The 22,202-nt window shown below is 39.4% G+C and overlaps 1 protein-coding gene across 3 annotated transcripts; it reads right to left on the bottom strand.

Annotated features, from left to right (window-relative positions):
* Positions 1 to 5,728: 5,728 nt before the first annotated feature.
* LOC137604962 (ras-related protein M-Ras) lies at positions 5,729 to 21,372 on the bottom strand. Of its 3 annotated transcripts, XM_068329234.1 has the most exons (7): positions 21,237 to 21,372; positions 18,627 to 18,732; positions 12,648 to 12,900; positions 11,552 to 11,705; positions 10,334 to 10,433; positions 10,075 to 10,154; positions 5,729 to 9,150 (listed from the first exon to the last, which is right to left on the bottom strand). In XM_068329234.1, the coding sequence occupies exons 2-7, from the start codon at positions 18,639 to 18,641 to the stop codon at positions 9,051 to 9,053; spliced, it is 702 nt and encodes a 233-aa protein (XP_068185335.1). In that variant the 5' UTR covers positions 18,642 to 18,732; positions 21,237 to 21,372; the 3' UTR covers positions 5,729 to 9,050. The 3 variants fall into 3 exon arrangements, with proteins under 3 accessions (XP_068185335.1, XP_068185336.1, XP_068185337.1); XM_068329235.1 differs by lacking the exon at positions 18,627 to 18,732; XM_068329236.1 differs by lacking the exons at positions 18,627 to 18,732; positions 21,237 to 21,372 and adding an exon at positions 14,876 to 14,961.
* Between the last annotated feature and the right edge of the window lie 830 nt (positions 21,373 to 22,202).

Genomic DNA, 22,202 nt, shown 5'->3' on the forward strand with positions numbered 1-22,202 from the left:
TGACACTGATTATTTCATTAGAGTTTATTACCAATTTGTTTTTACATGCATGTTAAGACTATAATCAGTTAGGACACATCTGTGTGTCACAGAAACACTAGCCAGCAGCGCCCATAATAAACTGTTAATCCAGAGAATAGGGTAAAATAATGTTGTGTTACCAAAGTAAGTTTGTTAATGTCATTGTGACTCTGTTGTCCATGTTCTTTCTCTCTCTCTGCTGGCCCCCCTCCCCCAGTCAAACTTTCAAACAACTGATGCTTTTTTTAGATGCCTGTTTTCAGGATGTTACTGCATCTCCCTCTCAGATCTCAGAATGTTGTGGTACTGTCTCCATGTCGTCAATCTTTATGATATCTGGATGAAAAAAACCCCATAAGAACTCAAAGTATAAAGAAGAATGCAGTTTCACTTCAGCAGACCAAAATGTTGAATTTGAATCTATTTTTGTCAAAGACAAGGATCAGGAGAAGACCGTAGGACATAGATTTTTATTTTTTTTGACTGCATCCCAAGTCTGCACATGACAAAATACCAGCGACCAAGTTGTACGCAATACTCTTGTTGTGCCAGATCTTCTCCTCCCTTGTTACCTGCTGTTGACCTGCTGACCTGCTGTCTCCACCTTCATTATCCATCAGCATACACACCATCCGCGTCACCCGTCTACATAATTCTTTAACTTTAGCTAAAGTTTTATCTTATCTGATTGGTCTTTGGGACATATTTTTGGGTCCAAACCTATTTCTAACAGGGCATTACAGTGTGTGTCATGTTCTCCGTTAAGGTTCACTGATACCGTATATATGGGAGTTCACTTGTTTTCTTTCCTATCAACAAAATGTCCTCCCTGTTTCACTCATACACACACACCATACACACACACACACACACACACACACACACACACACACACACACACACAAACACCTCATCTTTCGAGCTGTGCTTTTGAAAAGTAAATTGAAAAAAAGAGAATCGAATAAATTTTGGTATGAACACAAAATAAAAACGGCAACATCACTGCCATGTTCTCAAAAGTGGAGGACATTCACAAAGGGTGTGTCTGACCCTTTTTACCATCATGTCCATTGCTATCATGACACTGATTATTTTTTTCCTCAGAAGAAATCCACAGGTTCTCGCCCCATTCGTCTTCTGACCTGAAATGACCAGAAAAAACAAGAACATCATCGACGGACGCAGCTGCAATCTGAGGGAGGGGGGTGGGAACAACAGGAGTATCAACTGTGTGGGCTGTGGTACCAACATGCAAATCATGGCCAACATTTAATGTGCCATTTTCAGAGTCAGAGGTTACAGCTATTGAGTCGCTGTAATAGAACAGCCGAGGAAGTTTAAACTATTTAGCAGTTGGAAGCATTAATAATTAATAGTCTCTCAGGTGGCACGGTGTGACATTTTTCCAGTGGAAGGGAACTCTAAAGGACAGCTCATGTCTTTAGTGCATTTTACAGTATTTATCTACAAAAGAGCAACAGAAGCAGCGATTGATAATTTCCTTCCATTACTGCTGCATCCGATGGTGTCCGAGGAATAGAGGAGGGAGGGAGATAGTGAATTAAAAACCGGAGCTGTGAGGATTCAGTAGTTTAGTAAGCCTGAAATACAATGTGAAGCTGCCAATGTAACACCTGATGGACCCATTAACACAAACATGTTGTTAATGGAGAATCCAGGTAAACTGATGAACCAGAGGATTACCACACCCGTGTGGTTGAGCTGGAATTTACCAACACGTCATTTACACACACTTAATTATTAAGGATGTGAAGAAAAAATGTTTTCAATGCTGAATTAATTGGAAGTAAATGTGCTAGTGCATCAGTGTGACTAATACAGACCAGTATGGAGCATGATAAATGGTGGCTCTTCAGTTCTTAGTGATGTATTTATTCTTCTAAGTTCGAGAATGGGTGCTGTCTGCACTGTCTCAGTACACCAAAGTCATCATGATGCAGTACGTGAGATTCCGAATTAACTTTCTATCATCAAAGTTTTTCTTATATGGAACCAATTTTATTACACTTTTGTAATAATGGTTGCAATGTGAAGAGACCTGAAGGCCAACGTGTCGTTCAAAAATTTAAATTAAGGCTGTGTCCAGACTGGGAACTGTTTCAATCAGTCAAAATGCGGAAAATAATATTGTAAATTAGATGCCTGATTTAATGTCTTCTGTGATTTGTCACCCCTCTTCGTGGAGATAGGCATCAAAAAAAGATTTTAAAAAATAACAATTTGCTTTGAAATAGTGTTATTGTTGTTTATTTTCCTAAACTGCTGATTTTTATGACATAATTTATTCTCAATTGCTCAAGGAAGCATTTCAGGATAATTAACAGAATAGATGGGCTTTGAAATAATCCCTCCAAAAAAGATAGTATCTCTGGAAGAGAATACACAAATAGTACGTCCATGCTGTATTTTGATATCAGTCCTCCGCTCCATCGAGATCATTTACAAACATTTTCTTTCTCTGCATCTCAAAGTACTCCTGAACTTTGTACCTGTCCTGATTGCGTGGTTCTGATTGTGTGGTTCCTTTTGAATTCCAGTGAGCAACCTGTCTTGCTAGAATCCCCCCGGCAAACATGTGTACTGAAACCTTATTGTCTGTATCACCAGCCCCACCAGCACGTATCAAGTTTACATCCAGACAGCTTCTAAGTCTGTCAACCTCTCACAAATCAGAAACACGCCTGCTGTGAATTCACCTGCACTCTGGTCTATCCAGCCTGAGTTTGTGATTACTAGTTTGTAGTCTGATTACATTTCGGAGTCCCATGTCTGAGGGGTCTGACTTCCCATAAAGGCAATCACAAATAACAGATTGGCCCACAAAGCAAGGCTGTAGGAATCCCAGTATAAGCTAAAATCCCTGAGTTCAATCATCTAAGTTGAGGTATATCAAGAAAAGCAAAAAAAAAAAACTCAACTGGACTTGCTTTAGGTAGGTTGAAGACATTTCACCTCTCATCCAAGAGGCGTCTTATGTTCCATGTAACTGGTAGAGTATGCAGACAATTATACTGCAGTTGGAGCAGAAAACAAAGATCAAAACCACCAAGACAATAAAACAATACATTTTGTTCGTAGTCAGGTGTAGGTTGATTGCGTAGTCCTGAGAACTTGGCTTTCTTGTTTTGAGCTTGTGGAGTTTTTCGGATTTTTCAATGTACAGTACATATCATGGTATAATGCACTGTACTAAATTGCATATGATGTCCTATATGTGTTACTCTCCAGGGAAATTCTCTCAAACCCGGGTGTACAGTACGAACACATCATCCACATGGGCATAGATTTAATAGATGTCAAGAGAAAGTCTATACCTTTTCTCTTCAGTTATCACTCTCCCTGATTTGTCAACCGGGTTCATTTTCTTTAGCAGGGGCAGTTTCCATGGAAACCCAATTACTTTACAGATGTCAGCTGGAGGAGGGAGCCTGTATGTGTTTTGGTAAATATAGTCTCCATTTCCCGGCAATAAGGGGAAATGCCACTGCCATACCAATTAGTAAAAAATGAATCATGCAGGGAACCAGTAAAAATATGGCTGTTGTCATTTCGCAGATTGAATGTAACCGCAGAGATTTCTTCATAGCACCTACTTTAAAAAAAAAAGAAGTTATCTATTTGAATATCTGTCCTTGCAAGTCTGCCACATAGGTCACTATCTCCACCTCTGCCATCTTTTCCTGTTCGACTCTGACATGCTCTGATATATAAGATCCCTCTTAAGTCTCTATTCCTCATCTTCCTCCACTCTAATCAATTTGCCTACACCTTGAACACGAGATCATTGCATTTAATATGTTGAAACACATCAAAGCTAAATTTTTACACTCAGGTAAAAGTTTAGTCTTAATTAATTACAGATACTAATTGGAGGGGTTTTGCGGTGCTGCCCAAATTGGATTCCATTAGAAAATTATATTATTTCCAGGATCTTCACTGTATACGGGAATTGAGAGAGAGGGTGTGGGTGTGGATCAGAGTTCAGGGATCAAAGAGAGAAAAAGAATTATAACAGGTGATTTATGTTTTACACGTTGCACTCCCTCCCTTCTCTGCAGTAGCACACTGGACCTGAGAAAGGCTGCCTTCTGACGAGGGGAGACAAGAGGCAAACTCCTGTGATAATTCTGAAAGACAATTGTGTGTTTGTTAGTTAGAAAGCCGGAGTTTCACACTAAGTCAAAAAAGGCAAGACCTTCATCATCCTCATTGATTTACCACAGAAACCCACATATCTAGCAGAGTGTTGCACCAGTTTTTTGTATGAAATTCAAATACATGGTAAGAAATAATCAGAATATCAACATATATTGGCATCCTGGACAAATAAAGTCAACAGAGCACCAGAGGAACACACATGCATGAGGACATGTGATGGGATGGCAGCAGGGTGACAAGGTGAAGGTGGTGACAGCTCAACATTATTTATGGGAAGTAATTTATGGGAAATTATTTTTCCACTCTAGTTAGTGCTCATTACACCTGTGTATTTAGTACAGGCCGGAAACACACAAGAGTCTTGAACCAGCGACCTTCTGCCCCAGCTCAAGACCTAGTGGACCGAGCTACTGCCGTATTTTCCACCTCACCTCCTTGCAGCTCTGAACTCTATGAGATTGTAAGACTATTGGTAGTTTTCTCACGCAACAACTTCTGTGTATTCCCTCTGCATGAATATTAACAGTTTACTTTTAGACTTCCGATTCAAGTGTAATTCTATTAACAAGAATTGTTGTTTGTAACCTTGTGTTTGGTTTGGAGTGGACCTGTGGACCAGCATTAACAAAAACAAACGATAGAGGATAATTGATCGGTGAAGTGCTGACTCGCAGTGGTCATGTCCTGCAACAACACAAACACAAAATGGGTTGCATTTGTGTCGTACTTAATATTTCTGTTGTTTTAGAGAAGCTTTTTTTTGCTGATTATACCAATCTAAATGTCAATTTGTGGTTACGTGTGGAGAAACAAATACTTACTCTACAGAAAAGACCAGTGACAATGAAAGGCAATGTAGAATATTGGGAATACACATACATTATATTTTGTTCATGGATCTGATCTTAAACATCTTGATACGTTTAAAAAAAATCATCAATTTCCAGGAAATTTGAAAAAAAATATTCTTAATGTAGGAGAGTATGCGGATTTCAATTTCTGGGATGTTAACATGAAATAAAAATAAATCCCAGATAAAAAACATCAATCCAAGAAGAAAATACACTAACGTTAATCTTTGATGTGATTGATATATCATTTTAAAAGGTTTTTCCCACTTGGAGTCTAACAATACTATTAACCATCTCCGCATACCTGAACATCATCTTATAGCTCCCTATCCTCTCATCTCATACTAATCAGAACTTCTTTCCGATTCCATTCTGATAACACCAACAGGATTCAATAGCAGAGATGAACTACCTGCTCCCTGCATCTACTCTCGATGTTGCTGCTGGTTTGTAATCAATAGGCAGAATGGATCCTCTAGCAGGCTCAGCCTGGCACCAAATGGATCTTGACAGCGAGATTAATGAGGTGACTTTCTGCTAAATATGCAAGTTGACTCACAAACGTGTGTACCAGCAGCTTTTGTACAGGATTCTGATCACAGGCCATCGATTGAGCAGCTAGTACATGGTCTGTATTTTAACATTACGGTGTAAAAAAAAGATAAAGCAGTCATTCATTTAAAGTCACAATACTTGTATTTCTTTATTGAAAAATAATCAAACCCTGAGGCTAGATAAGAAGGCCACATTTTCTTGGTGCCTTGTCTAGCTCCTCAGTCTTGACGACAGCCAGTTAGAACGCGACAGACCTGTCCAAAAAACACAAATTGCACAACGGGTGACAACTACAATTCGGATTGTTATGTTATCTCAACTTAAAGTTTACAAGGGCCATTACATAATGACAAGGTTTCGGGACTAACGCAAATCAACTGCATAATTTTAACAGTACTTTGTGTCCATTTCAGGCAAAAAAAAGGTTAGAAAAAATGCTTTCATCAACCCAGAGTCAAAAATATACACAGTCGTATTTCTAACAAGTCATAAAGAACAAACAAAGAAAAACAAATGACATCAAAATACATTTTGGACCTGAAAGCCAATAGTTGAATTGTTCAGAATGCAGTCCCCTTAAAAGAACCGTCACATTCTTGCTTTGACATATCAGATGTGATGATAGGAACACTTCTAAAGGTGTGGATTGGCTGCTTTTGTCTGACAGCCATGCTAGCTGCTAATGTCTGCTGTCTTTACAATGATTTAATCAAACAAACATTGATAACTGGATGGCCTAATTTCCTTTTGTTGACCCTTATGAGATTACATTTTCACATGGGCTCCAGTAAAGGAGAGGTCCTTGTGCTTCCCCCCCACTTTGTTCCTTCATCTTGGTCCACAACACAAGTCTTTTCACACTGGGGCCTCAAAAGCCAAAGGCCTGTGGCCCTCTGAGAGTCCCAAATAAAAAAAGGGGCGAGTTAAGCTTTTTGTACAGGTCTGGGACATGCTGAGGTAACATAGACAGTAATAAATTATTCAATTTTAAAAAACACTTTGCAAGAACCATATCAATAATACAAAATGGTATCAAACATACATGATGCAACATTTTCAAACATATTCAATATTTTTTTTTACTTTCCATCCCACCTCCATGAGTCTGTTGCTTCATCGGTCAATAATTCGTATTGTAATGATTTCTGTCACTCTCTATCCACTCTCTGTGAAGTCCCTTTAACAGTAGATGTAGGTTAACACTGTGTCCTTCAGCTGAGGTTGGTTTTCCACTTTTGTGCTGAGGTGAATTTGTATGCAATTCAATAGTTTAAAAAAAAACAAAAAACAAAACAAAAATTATAATATATATATATATATATATATATATATATATATATATATGTGTACACATATACTCAATCTTTGATAATTAAAACATAATTTGAATGATTCAAATCCAACCCATCTAATCACTGATACAATCATTACCAAGAGAACAGACATACACAGGCACACCAGGCTACGACAATAACCACCTCTTTGTGTGTTTCAACATTTTGATTTGATATTCGACCACGCCTTTCAGACTTGAACAGAACACACCGCGCCAATAGGAAAGTTGCAAATTGTATTAAAAGTGCAAAAATGTCTTCCTTCCAGAAACTGTATTCATCCAGACAAAAAAGGAAGAAAAAAAAAAAACTTTAGTGCATTAACAGTACAAGCCATTTCATAGGTTATTAAATTGTACATTCCAATCCACCTCACAATTAAAAACATTGAATGTCTTGTTGCTTGAGTGTGTGTGTGTTTTGCTATGACTAAGCTTTTATAACTAGTTGAACGTGACTTTAAAAAAGGGACAGAAACACACATTTTCCTCTTAGCTGTAGTGACATTTATCCATTTAGACTGTTGCCGACATGTCTGCATTCTCTCAAACTGAACTCACTGTCACCTCATTCGTGTTTCTCAAAGTTCCTCAATGCCCAGACATAGGAACAACTTTTGTCCTACCAAACAAAATAAATGGATAAACAGAACCACTAGCACAGGGAAAATTTTGTATTTTTGATTTAGTGGTGAACCATCCCTTTAAGCTCAAGGAGCATCACACAGCCTACTTCAGAGAGGTTGTAGTATCCATCCCCAAAACCTAAAGCAATGTAGTTCTAACATTCTTCTGAACACAGCACTGTAGCCCCAAGATTTAAATAAAGTGACATCATATTATTTTGGTTAGTGGGCCAGTGCAAATCTGCGTCTCCCGTCTGCTTGACACGAGCAGCATGAATCTCACAAATCGCTCATCTATTCTAATTCAATAAGAATCTCCTACTGGGAAATGGCATCCAATTTGTTTTCATGGCCACCCATGACTAATTAGTCTTTTAATACGCATATACAATTGTCATCTCTGTGTTTTCTAGATATAAAAACATGGAAAGAAACTTGAATCCATTAAGACTACAAAGACGTGAAATAATCAGGGCTATTGTTCACAGTACTGATGAGGACTTCACTTGTGATACCACTGACAGAGGCTAAATAGATAAAATAACCATAATTGTTGTCAAATGTGTGATGTTAAGTGGTGATAAGAAAATGGTCAAATAATCCATTTATGAGAGTGTGTCTGTCTGCCAACATGTAAGTACTGGGATTAACCCTTAAGTGTTACCACATACACCAACCAATTTTACTTTCCTTTACATTTACAATATCTAAACACAAACTGATCACAATCAAGGGTCATGGAAGGTCAACCAATATCACATTTGTTTTTGCTTTCTAAAATTCTTCTCTCTCTCTTTTCCAGACATTTTAAACCAGAGCATCACATGAAAACAAGATACACGCTACACTCTTGAGACTTAACAGCTCACAAAACCTTTTTTCACCACTACGATCACCGTTACCACTCTATATTCATCTGTTACAGCCTTATTGTGTCCCCTACTGTCCTCATATCTGAAGATCACATAGAAGTTTTGGATCCAGTTAGTAGGAGTGTGTGGACAGAAAGGTGACAGCCAGCAAATTACTGGGAACAGTTCCTCCCGTTTGTTTCCCTTTCTCAGATAGATGAACAAAATCAGCAATCAAGCTGATTCGTTCTCTTTTGTTTAGCTCAAAGTCTGACCTCTTGTGTTATATTTGATGTTTAACTTTAAGACTCGATCAGAACCAGTCCAGTGTCATTTTAATATTAAGTTTATTCTAAAACATAGGAATTTAAAGATCTTTTAAATGGGCCATAAATCAATGATGAGCAATGGCAAAGTATTTATTCCAAGACATTGTGAAGTGTTGAGGGAACATCAGTAACATCTTGTCATCATTTATTCTTATGGCCTTTTGATCCATTGCCATCCCACCCCCTAACCCCTCAGGTTTGTGCGCCAGTAGTTAACCACTATTGGGAGTTCCTTCGGGGACATCCAACGGTATATGGGTGTGCGTGTGGGTGTGTGTTTCTAAAAATAAGCAGGATGAGGGACATCACAATATGGCACAGTGGAACCTGTGAGAGCTTGTGGAACGTTCTGCTCTCCATTTCATCTTCTTTTTCTTCTTCTGGTTTCTCTCTGGGACCTGTTGCCTGAGAGTGTGGAGAAAGATAGTTCAGGATCCAGGATCATCTGTCTGTACAGTTAACATGGCCTTTAAGATTTACAAAACAGACAGTAGACTTTCCTCAAATTTCAATGAACTTGTTTCCAAATAGACCACACCGATTCTTCCCATGTCTTTTGATAAAAGAAATTATGTCATTTTAACTTTATTTTCCTCTTTTGACCTCACAAAGTGTATTTATGCAACACTGGTATAATACACAAGTAAATCCAGTAGCAATGCCTAGGAATCAGGACTATACCATTAACTAGATACATGACTCAAACTAAACACGGACTCAATCAATAGTATGCAGTAATTTATACAAGTGCAAAGAGACTAGACAGCTTAGGCCTGAATTGCTGATTCATGAGCCATGAGAAAATTATGGCACATTGCTGAGAAAGACCACATGAGGGTAGTATTGATCCATGAATCCACCTCATTCAGTGTACAGAAGACTTTCCTAAAGCCACAGACTGGCATGCAGACAATGACAACTCTCTGTAGACTAGATTATTTCCTGCATTAGTATCCAGAGCTGATTACAGCTACATCTGTGAATATGGGCCCTCTCATACTGTCACATTCTTAGTTACTGCATCCTGGTTGCTGCAGCAAGAGGTGCCCTTAAAAAAAGAATACGATGACATATAAAACCTGTCCGCAGAGCAAATTCTTCTGAAATTACATGTGTGTCAAGACAGGAAATAGTTTCTTTCTATACTTTCCCACTTTTTGCTAAAAACATTTTTGCGGCCCTGACATAAGTCTGGAACACAAGCAGTGCCACTGACCTCGAAAGAATCGCAATTCTCACAGGAATAGAAATAATCAGATGATGTGCTTTGCATACTGACTGTCTTATAATAACACTACTTCTCTGTTTTAGTGTTATAATTGCAGTTACCTTATAACACGAACCAGCTCATGAAAGGCTTTGTCCACATTCATTGGTGGATCCTTGGCACTGGTTTCTATATAAGTTATCTGAAGACACAAACAGAAGTATTATGTGTAAAAAGAGACATTAGAGTAATATCATACAACATAAAATGAAGAAAGTGTGACAAATCTTTTCATGAGTCTGCTGGAACCAAACTCATTCAACACCACAGACAGTATATGCTCAGAGACGTCTCCCTCAGCCTGAGAGTTGATCTACTCACATTGTGCTTTGCAGCCATCTCTTGGCCCTGGTCAGAGCTGACTTTTCTAAGATGGACTAAATCCACTTTGTTTGCCACCAACACCATGGGGAAGGCCTCCCTGAAAGCAATACAGACAATCTCAGGCAACGCGATACAACTGAGCCATGCATTTTCAATCCATGTGCAGTGGTTTCAAAGCATGTCTGTAAGTGTCTCTTAGTCTAGAGAGGTCTGTTAGGTTTACATTACACTTACAATAACACGTCTTAGGAAGTGTCAGATTTCTGCAACACTTAAATACCGTTAAAAACAACCACTGTGGAACAGCACTATACAACTAAAACAACTTGCTTGTTTCTATTTTAGTTGCATTTTAAGATCGGTTTTATTAGCTTCCATCAGTCACACTCAATAAAAACGTTCTCTCATCTCACAACTAACATTCACAGTTGATTTGATCCCTGAAAACAGACACTGTGATTTTTTGGGCTTTGAAATCCAAAAGATATTCTTCTGAATATTAAATATTAACTCAAATGCTTGCAAAATGTTTTTCAAATGCTGCGTGAACAGGGCTCTGTAGGAATGTGACCCAGATTAAACAGTTTGATTAAATAAATAGATTTCATCTGCCAGGATTACAAGAAGTGTGCAATTAGAATACAGTTCAGGATTATTTTGCAAAATTTTCTATCAGATCCTAAAAATAAGACAGCAGTGTGTAATTGCGGATTATACTCAATCGTACATAATTACTTCATGAGCTCCACAACTCTTTGATAAACCGGTACAGTAAACAAGGTTTACCGTTCTATACCTAGATTTATGTATCAACAAAAGAAAAATGACATCAACAGCATCCAGAAACATTGTCTGTGCACCTGAACTAGCCTAAGATGGACTGAAAAGTGAGTCTTGTAGTTCACAATAGTTTTTGTAAATAATGGATATTGTTTTATTTGTGGGCTAAAGTACGAAATAACCAATCAGACAGTTAATGAAACAAAATTTGAAAGCAGTCTATTTTGGTTTGAAGTTGTGTTAGTGGTCATGACACTCATGATGGGTAATCTGCACTGCACATCTGCAAAGGCAGCAGGCACCAACATGTTACCATTCAGAAACCTTATCAAGTGTGGCTTCAGAATAACAATATCCTGGTACCAGACTGGCATGTCTGCAGTCCAGTTACATGTTTTGTGCTATGTATTGATCTGCTGAGCTGTGGAAACCTACCTGTCTTTGACCCGTAGTATGAGTTGATGAAATCTGTCAACGTGTTCAAAGCTGGCCTTGTCCGTCACAGAAAAAACAATGAGGAAGCCATCTCCTGTCCTCATGTACTGCTCCCGCATCGCACTGAACTCCTCTTGGCCAGCTGTGTCCAGCACTGTGAAGATGCAGGGATGCAAACATCTTTAACCAATATGGTGATGTTTTTTTCCCCCTATTTTAAAACATACTCAGATGATTCGCATACTGTACTAAACATAGGCTGACCGATTATATATTGAAGTATAATTGAAGTTTTGACACAACATTCCCCATCTTACATAGCTTACAGATCTCTCTTGCCCTCCAGGGGCAGTGACAAATTGCAAAATTACGCATTTCATATAATATTTATTCGATGTCTTATTGAGCCAACTGAATCATCAAAACAATAATGGGTGACTTAGCAAGCACGCCAAGATTTACAGAAGAACCTCCTGACCTAAAATAACATTACTTCACCGAAAGATTGTGACTGGTTTAATATTTTCTTCAAGCACATGGTCAAAAAATGAGATCATATTCTCTGCAACTTGTGACTATTTAATTATCCTGAAAAAGAAAAGAAGCAGTGATGACCTCTGTGATTCAATGATTTCCTGAGTAGAACAGTAGAATAATTTTCAACCCTGGAAAAGGTCATTAGTTACCAATACTTCAAAAGAAAAAGTCAAATGATTGCCCAAAGCTGCGTTTCTACTGTAAAACAGATTTTTTATGGATTTTCTAAAAAGATTCAATATGTTTCCAATGTCAGTTTAATACTTTGTTAAATAATGCTTTGGAGTAAAACAAAACCTCTCCCACATGGAACAATCTAAGTAGCGTCCGTTTCTAAATGCCAACTGTATATTCATAGTTGGCACACTGTAGGAAACAATGACCACAGGATTGTAGTTAAAAGCTAAAAAAAGAACATTTCACGAATATAAAAGTTCAGTCATTACTCAAAGATGAACATGTTCAATGGAAAAATGTAAATCAAACTACAGACTAGTATGGAGCGGTCACTCTAAGCTGCTGACTAGTTAACTTTACATGCACAGACATTTCCACTCACCATCCAGTATAGCCCACTGTCCATCTATCTCCGTGTGTTTAAGATATGAGTCCTCTATCGTGGGATCATAGTCTGGCACAAAGATCTTCTGGAAAAACTGAATGGTGAGGGCACTTTTCCCAACGCCACCATCCCCCACCACGACCAGCTTGTATGTTGGAAGGTTGTCACTTGGCACAGCACTGGTCGCCATAAGTACTTCAGCAGCGATGGCAAAGGTGGGGAGCAATCTAGCACTGGCTGAGATGAAGGTCTGGGAGAAAGAAAAAGAAAGGAAAGAGGAACTGACATTAGATAGGGAAGGGGACAGAAAGGGAGATTCAGGGAGAGCTGTTTTTACATCACCATGGAGAGCACACACCACAAGCAAGGGGGGAAAAAAACCTGCAGAAAAGACAGACCGAAAGAGTTCAATGCCCTCACCTACAACACAAACTTTCACAGCTGGGTGACAGTAAGTTATACAGTATATGAACGCAAAGGCCAGGTGTTTTGTTTTTTTTAATCTAACACATTACATCAATTGTTCTCAAATGTTTTCAGGTGAAAATTCAAATGTTGATGTTCATTGCAATCGCATCGCATCTACTGAAGACTAAAAGAAGGGATAACAACCTTGACCTATAATATTATGGTGGTGCTTAGGTGGTAATGCTCAGGTACTAAACCAATTAAGCTGGAGAGATTTTAAAGAGCTTGATATGTGCAGCTTTAAGCACTTGAGTAGCTTTGGTGTAAGACTAGTCTAATTTTCTGAACCAGTTGGGAAGCATGGATGGGGAAGCAAGCACTACATAGTGGGAACAGGGGCAAGTCATAATATCTAATTTACTTGACATTATGCGACACACAATCTGTATACTACTGTGTGCATTGGTTGAGAGCTACAAGAATAGTTTGACCTTTGGTGCTCAAATTTACCAGAAAGCTCAGATTTATCACTATCTATCTATCTATTGGCATAGTAGCAACTGGCACAGAACAGGGAAGACTGCACATTAAAATGGAAATTTCAAGATAACACACCAGATATCAGTGGCGAAGGAGCACTCAAACTGTTTCAAGGAGTGCAATTCCAATTCTGTTACCATTCCCTATGAAGTATTTGTGCAGACTGAGCTTTTCAAGCCCAGCCTAGGGGCTGTGGACCACCTCTACACACCGCCTCTCATCCCATCACTGTCAAGTTCAGACTCAGGTTTCCCCACTAATAGTAAGTTACATCCCCCTCGCCCCACCGGTTAGCATCATCTTCAACATTTAAGAACAAATGAGATCCTTGTAGTACGAAAGCGCTTCAGTTTTCATGTGATCATGCAACATAGTGTTGTAAAACAACAACTGAATGGCCTTGATTCATTTAGATAGAATTAAATTAACTTTTTTCTAAGAATCGCAGTAAAACTTTTGGCCTGAACCACCTCCATGAAATCTTGTATGTCATCACGGCCACTTAGCAACCTCCGGGCTACATTTTGGTTTACTCTTATGAACTTGTTTACAGATGTAGGACACCGAAGTTACTCCTGTTCAGTGCTATTATGTATATCCGAATGAGACTGGCAAGATGAAGATGGTCCTAAACAAGTTTTGAGCAGTTTTAATTGAAACTGAAATAATTGATATGTAGACAAAATGGTGGATTAATAAATCAAAACTTAATTTCTGATACACATGTAAGCGTGGGAGTTGCTGTGGTTGCTTTTAGAATGGTCTGGTAATTCTTAAGTGCAATTCATACTGAACTGTGGTTGACAGTTTGCAGTGTCAATGCAGTCAGAGGCAGCAGATGCATAGGTACTGATATGTACATACATAAGCAAGATTGTGTGGGTGACGTAACACACATTCCTGCCAATGATGTGGTGGCAGTGCAACATCAAGATCTGTTGTAAAGCACCAGCAAAGACAGAGCATGAGACTCTTTAACATAAATGTGAACAATGCTGGATTTCAAAGATTGAAGAATAACTCTAGCATTGTAATGTAAACACAACTTATTGTTATTTACGAGAAAACACCAGAATGTATCAAGATATTGCCAATGCAAAGACAACATGTCATGCGGCTCCTGGTTAAATATTAAGAGCTTCTTACTTGAAAACCACAAAAGGCTTTCATTATGAAGTAGCTACGGGATTTATTGTTAATGTTAGTTTAGCCTTGATGTTATGAGAAATAGGACTTTTCGTAATCATCTGTTGGCTGATGTACATGATTATACTTACATCCCGCTTCAAAGCGGTGACGTATTGTCAGTGTTAGTGTGCTTGTCTGTTCGTCCGTTGGTATGTCCACCAAATATCTTCGCAATCGTTGCAGATAGTAAGATGAAAAAAAAAACAGATTACTTGGACGGCAAACGGGATGAAAATGAGATAACTTTGACCTTGAGAAAGCTAGGTCAAGGACAAATTTCAACTTTTGCACTCTCAGGAACCGGATAAGATAGAAAGACGAAGGAGAAGGCCAGTGTGAGTAAGAGCATAGATCAAAGCACTATTTTTTATCTATGCTCTTATTCACACTGGCCTTCTCTATATGTACCAGTCTATGCACTAGTCAGGTACTACTTACGGGGTATGTCACGGGAATTTTCAGTCTCTGCCTTGTTAACACTGAAGCTGTCACAATAAAACAGGTAAGATGAAGGTGTGTTCTTCAGGCCTTGTTATTACATTGCATAGAGAAATAGCCTGTCAGTGAACATGAACATCAGAATTGTATGGAAAAAGCAGCTAAAAGTAGGTTTGGTGAGTTTGGCTCTGGTTCGAAGCAGAAACCAGGCTTTTAAACACTGGGGAAACAGCTTGCATCTTACTCAGAAAATCTTGTTTCATGTATTTCCATCCTTGTTTCAGAGTCTTAAAGTAGTACAGTTTGGTTAAAATAACTGAGGTCATGCAAGCTCAAAGTGTTGTGGCAAAAAGCGCACAAGGCTACAAAAGGAGTTGGACGCTGCAGTAAAGGATGAGATTTTGAGATTACACAATCAGAAGATAAAGGGCAAACAAGGGCAAGGATAATGTGTGCTCTCCATTTTTGGACGGAGTTCTCATTGTTATTTCTGCGAGGTAGTTTGACATATATTCCGTTTGAAGGACATATCAAAGGAGAGAAACCGTATGTGTCCATTTTGGTTACCTTACCTCCATAAATTGAAACTGACTAAATAGGATTTTGTAATTAGGGAAAAGTGTCAAAAATGCCTCATGTGGCCCTAGGTTGAAAAAAAAACGCCCGGATCCAAACAGACTTGGTAAAAATATAGACTCCTTAGCTGAGTTAATTGCCTTAACAGTTATTCACAGTAGCCTAAGACTTGATTGAACTTTGTCCAATCAGGATGTCATCCTCACAGGGTCACTGACTCTATTTCTAGCTTTAATGCTCCAATACAAAACCTTTCAAATTGCAAGGATGAGCACACGCACAGACACACAGACACACAGACACACAGACACACAGACACACAGACACACAGACACACAGACACACAGACACACAGACACACAGACACACAGACACACACACACACACACACACACACACACACACACACACACACTTCCATTTAACAGTGGGCAATGGTGATACAGAAATATAGTAAAGCAGAAAGGACAAAGAACGAGCTAGCGAACATCGATGTATAATCCATTTATATTATGCTTAATATAAAAAGCCAAAAAAAAAACCCACACCAAGTATAAACACATCTGCCTTAAGGACACAGGTTCTATTAAATATTCAAATACAAAGAAAAGACATAAATTGTCATTTGTCATTGTCATTGGGGCGGCAGTGGCTCAGCGGCAAAGTGGGCAGTAGAGCGGGTCGTCCTATGATTTAAGATCGTCGGTTCGATTCCCGCTCCCGGCCCAAAAAAAATACCCGGAGGTGAGCTGACAGTGGGATGTGTCAGCTCACCTCTGAAGCACTGCCGAGGCCCCCTTGAGCAAGGTGCCGTCCCCTTTACAAATTGCTCATTTGAGGCGCACCAAGAAGGAGCTGCCTGCCACCCAACCTCCCCTGCATGCCTAAAGGCCCCCTTGTGTGTGTGTGTGTGTGTGTGTGTGTGTGTGTGTGTGTGTGTGTGTGTGTGTGTGTGTGTGTGTGTGTGTGTGATACAGGGGCCTGTACTCACAAATATATATGTATGCATGTGTTTGAATCATTAGCTAGAGTGTGCGTCCTTAATTTCCCTTCGGGGATCAAACCAGTATATAAAATTAAAAATTTAAATTTAAAAAAAAATTCTCTCAAAACTCTACCTCTCCTCTCTCTCAATTAACATTAATCTGTAGTGACAGGCAAAAGCATGCAGAAAACCGATTCAAACACCACTAACACAACACCCTCACCACCCACACACCAATTCCTCCTCCATCCAGGAGGAAACAGCTGTCAGCTGGCAACAGTCCATCCTTTCCTGCCCGGCACAATGGAGGGAAGGACGATGTTTCCTTCCTTTCCAAAGACCGGCCAGCCAATCAGTTTGTCACATTGGGTAAAGAATTTCCAAGCCGAATTCCTGATGTTAAAAACTCTCTTCAGTCAGTTCACAATAGGTCATAAGGTCACTACACAGATTTCTCTGCCACTTTTATTTCACAAAACATTGCCTGTACAACATTCTCGAGGCTTGCAGAAAACTGCAAACATGACTGATTGAGAATCAACTTAATATACAAATACTATTGGTTGCCTTTTTTTCAATCAGTTAAGTCTGGTGCGCTGATGAAGTCGGATCACAGCCTTGTACTGAGTGTCATATCTGAGTATACCGAGCAGAGTGACATTTTCCTGGGATGACACTAACCATTCTGCAAAACTAAATTTCACTTGAAGAGCTAATTCATACATCTGCTGCTAAATGAAGGAGTATAATAAGCATCTCCATCATATTTGACAGTCAAAGAACAAAAGAAGGGTGGCACGGTGGCGCAGTGGGTAGCGCTGTCGCCTCACACGGCGGACCTGGGTTCGAGTCCCGCCCTGTGTGGAGTTTGCATGCTCTCCCCGTGTCTGCGTGGGTTCTCTCCGGGTTCTCCGGCTTCCTCCCACCTCCAAAAGCATGCGCTTCAGGGTGATTGGCCGGTCCCAAATTGCTCGTAGGAGTGAGTGTGTGTGTGCATGATTGTGCGTCTTTGTGTGTGGCTCCGAGGTGCACTGGCGTCGTGCTCGGAGTGTTCCCCGCCTCACGCCCTATGCCAGCTGAGTTAGGCTCCAGCTCCCTGTGACCCGCTACAGCGAATGAAGCGGCAGAAGATGAATGAATGGGGAAAAAAAGAACAAAAGAAGAAAATATGCCAGTGTCATATTTTTTTCCAATCGATCATGCCTCCTGGTGTGTTCTGGACTTCATATTTTGTTTTTGCCATGATTCCATCAAGCTTTTCTTGCCTTTTGAAAATTGGATTGTGCAGCCTTGGGAAAGGATGTAGAGACTTCCCTCCTCACATGGGAACAAAGAAACAGCATTTATTCATCTGACAGAACAGGAATAAGAAGTATATACTATACTGTACTTCATTTTTTTTAAACTGTCCTAACATTTTAGAGAAACTGGGTTTTAAACTTATGACAGGAATGTTGCTGGTTTTCGTCAAGACGACACCTAAAGTGAAAGCAAAAATCTGCTTAAGGGCTATCTTCTTCCAAGAGCGGCAATAAATAGAGTGAAAAACCTGTCAGCATCACCTCTCAATCATCACCCAGACTAAGTGTGAATGTTCTGCAGAGATCCTGTGTGTGCCTTTAGTTTATTCTTGAAATAATTATTTTGGCATGTTCAAGATGTTTCTGCAGATCACACTAAATTAGGTAGATGGCTCAAAGGCCCCAGACAATAACAGTGCACAGGACATAAGGTTGAACTATAGTCTAAACTTCTATCAAGTAAATTTTGTTTGCATTTCATACAAAAGCGTATATGGTTGTACAGAGGTCCAGACTAGTAACTTAAGTAATGATATATACCTGTACTTCTTTCATTTGCTGCTGTATCTATCTCTTCAACGTCTACGTCGCTTGCCCAATGTTCTCTCCAAGTCATGAGAAGGATCCAACCAACAACCTGATCCTCCTACGAAGTGAAAGTGAAAAATAATCTTTGTCCACTTTTTGATTTGATTGACAAGATTGTACTTTGGTGAAGACAACAGTTTTACAATCCTGTTTCTATGAAAGGTACCATTTTGTCTAAAATATAGATAAAACAGAATGCGTTGGTGTATGATTTTTGACACAAACTGAAAAAAAAAACCCCACAGAACAAATGCAATATATTCAATGTGTTACTTCATCAAGTCATACTGTACACAGGTAGTCCTCAACCTACGAACACGATTGGTTCTGAGAGGTTGTTCGTAAACGGAATTGTTTATAAATCGTGATATATTAAATTTCAATCTACAATCTCCATTTGAAGTCATTCAAATGCCCTTACTACTCTAAATATCAAGTAAAATTACCCAAGACTTACCAATTACAGGACATAAACCAACACACAAACAAAACAAAATAATGTACTACCATAACGTAACTTTTACATCTCTACCAAATGAATTTTATCCTTAGGGGGTATAAAGGCTAAGCCAAGCCACTGCACTTACGTGAATGACATGCTGATGTGCTTCCTGATAATCCAAAATCCGACACACCACTTTATCGTTGATTACTCCATTTTATTTCCATTAAGGTTCTCAGTTAACTTGACCCTTGACATTAACACTAACACACTTGACTTGTCTGACAACTGAACCATCTCTGATGTCGTCACAAAGGTGGAAGACATGCATTTATACAATAATGTAGGGCAAAATGAAACCTGCGTAAAAGGGTGCTAACATTTCAAAGAGCATCATAACTGATAAATGTAGGCTTATGCAAGAAAAGTGACTTATTTTTCAATTTTAACATTTTCAAGAACATTTTCTAATTATATTTACATATTTTAAGTCATGCAGAAGATTTACCTGTCTGAAGCATCTTTAAAATGAGATATTGACATTTTTACTAAAAAAGGAACCTCAATGTTTCTTCCACCACTGTAAATGTCATCTGAGTAAGCTACTCTATGGTCTGAAAACAAACTACAAGTGTGGGTCTCGTATGAACTGTCATTAAATAAAAACTGTGGCGCAGTGGTAGCACCGTCGCCTCACAACACGATGGACCCGGGTTCGAGTCCCGCCCTGTGTGGAGTTTGAATGCTCTCCCCGTGTCTGCGTGGGTTCTCTCCGGGTTCTCCGGCTTCCTCCCACATCCAAAAACATGCGCTTGAAGTTGATTGGCCAGTCCCAAATTGCCCATAGGAGTGAGTGTGAGTGTGCATGGTTTTTTGTCTTTGTGTGTGGCTCCGCAGTACACTGGCGTCGTGCCCGGAGTGTCCCCCGCCTCACGCCCTATGCCAGCTGAGTTAGGCTCCAGCTCCCAGTGACCCGCTTTAGCAGATGAAGCGGCAGAAGATGAATGATTTAAAAATGAATGATAATACAAGACACACTAGGTGGGAAACCCATCATTAGTCAGTCTTCCAGGAGGATTGTTTTGGGTTTTTTTTTTTTTGAAGAATAAAGGGGGAATTGTCCCCAAGACAGCCTAATTATCTGATGATTTCACTTTGCTATTAATAGAGATTAACGTGTGTGTGTGTGAGAGAGAGAGAGAGAGGAGAGAGAGAGAGAGAGAGAGAGAGAGAGAGGGAGAGAGAGAGATAGAGAGAGAGAGAGAGAGAGAGAGAGAGAGAGAGAGAGAGAGAGAGAGAGAGAGAGAGAGAAGAGAGAGAGAGAGAGAGAGAGAGAGATGCTAAGAGAGAGAGAGAGAGAGAGAGAGAAGGAGAGAGAGAGAGAGAGAGAGTAGAGAGAGAGGAGAGAGAGAGAGAGAGAGAGAGATGAGAGACGAGAGAGAGAGAGAGAGAGAGAGAGACCGAGAGAGAGAGAGAGAGACTGACTGGTGCTTCTGGAGTGATCTCATCCTATGATTTGATCCATGAAGAATCTCTCTGTCTTCTTGTGTCCAGCGGTTGAATTGTAGACAATATTATAGAGCAACACTACCACACCACCACTGTGTGTATGTACTATGTGTATGTAGAGACGTGTACATATATACTGTACGAACACACACACACACACACACACACACACACACATGCGTACATACATTAAATATATTAAATACATACATGCATATACAACATATTGTATCAGCAATGTTTTTGAGTGGTCGAGACCTTCTGATTCGTAAGGCCCGTGTGCGTGCAGCCACAGCGCTTACAACAGGCAGGAGTGTCCCTGAACGACGGCTTTCGGTTACCTCATCTTTTTCTTTGAGTTTAAAGCAAAGGGGAATTTCCGCAAACGAAACACGGTGGCTAATATTGTGAACTAAAACAAGCTAACATTCCTTTGTCGTTCACCCCCGCTGTCATGGGTCCAGTCTGGTGACATTTAGCTAGGCTACAGTAACTTGTACATTTACTGAGAGTTGTTGATTTTACATTAACCGTGTGTACCGCCTTCACTGTCCGGGAACACAGACGCTTACATTCACAACCTCGTCTCTGTCAACAGTGACATTACTTACCGCTTTGAGCTCTGCTGTCGTGAATACAAAGAGACGTCCTCACACCGACATATTCCTCCGCATCTCTCTCTTTCTCGGCTTCAATCCACCGCCGCCCTTTTAGCCACAGACGGGAGTGTGCTCCCCACATCTGAGAAACAATGCGTTGACTAGCTAGTCTTTGTGTTGCAACAGCTGATGCTATAAATAGAAAAGCCCCAAAGGGGTGAACGCCGTTTTGTAAAAGTACCACAGCATTAAATTCTGGTGCTCAGTATGTTATAACTTCCATGGTTAGTACTTGTTAATAATCATGTGTATTTTTTCTTTTATACTGTACTTTCTGTTTGACATGCTCGTAATTTCACGAGGTATTGAATGCTTTCCCTTATCAGTGAAATGGACTGTTCTACAAGCTAGCGGACTTCTTTAAAGGGATAGCCCTTTCAAATTAGCCGAACTATATTTCAAGGGAGTCAGCTGGTTTAATTATATTAGAAGATAAATAAGCGCGGTGTGTGTGTGTGTGTGGGGGGGGGGTTATTATATGGTTGTTTTTTGCACCTTGTCTGACCTAATTGTGTTGTAATACAAAATCTTATAGTTTTCATTGATGAAAGACATCTTGTGACATTTTAAATGTGAAAAACACCATTACATAAAAATCAATGACTCAAAACAGCACGCTGTACTAGTTATTGTGCACAGAAAGAACGACATTGGCCCCTAGGTTAGATAAACAGATAAGCATCTGATCAAGAGTAAATGAGTTTTGCATGCAACAGCTTCAATGTCGTTCTTTCTGTGCACAATAACTTGTGCACAGATCTGTGCTGTTTAGACCAGTCCATTTTCAGATTGAAAATAGATTACCTGCTTTCTGAGTTAACACTTTTATAATTAAAATAAGAAAAATCCAGTGATATATATATATATATATATATATATATATATATATATATATATATATATATATATATATATATA

Source organism: Antennarius striatus, chromosome 12, assembly GCF_040054535.1.
Source record: "Antennarius striatus isolate MH-2024 chromosome 12, ASM4005453v1, whole genome shotgun sequence".
Classification (NCBI taxonomy): Eukaryota; Metazoa; Chordata; class Actinopteri; order Lophiiformes; family Antennariidae; genus Antennarius; species Antennarius striatus.

Coding starts and splice junctions, on each gene's coding strand:
- LOC137604962 (XM_068329234.1), bottom strand. Junction 10,434..11,551: donor ATACTACGGGTCAAAGACAG/GTAGGTTTCCAC, acceptor TATTGCTTTCAG/GGAGGCCTTCCCCATGGTGT. Junction 10,155..10,333: donor AGATGGCTGCAAAGCACAAT/GTGAGTAGATCA, acceptor TTGTGTCTTCAG/ATAACTTATATAGAAACCAG.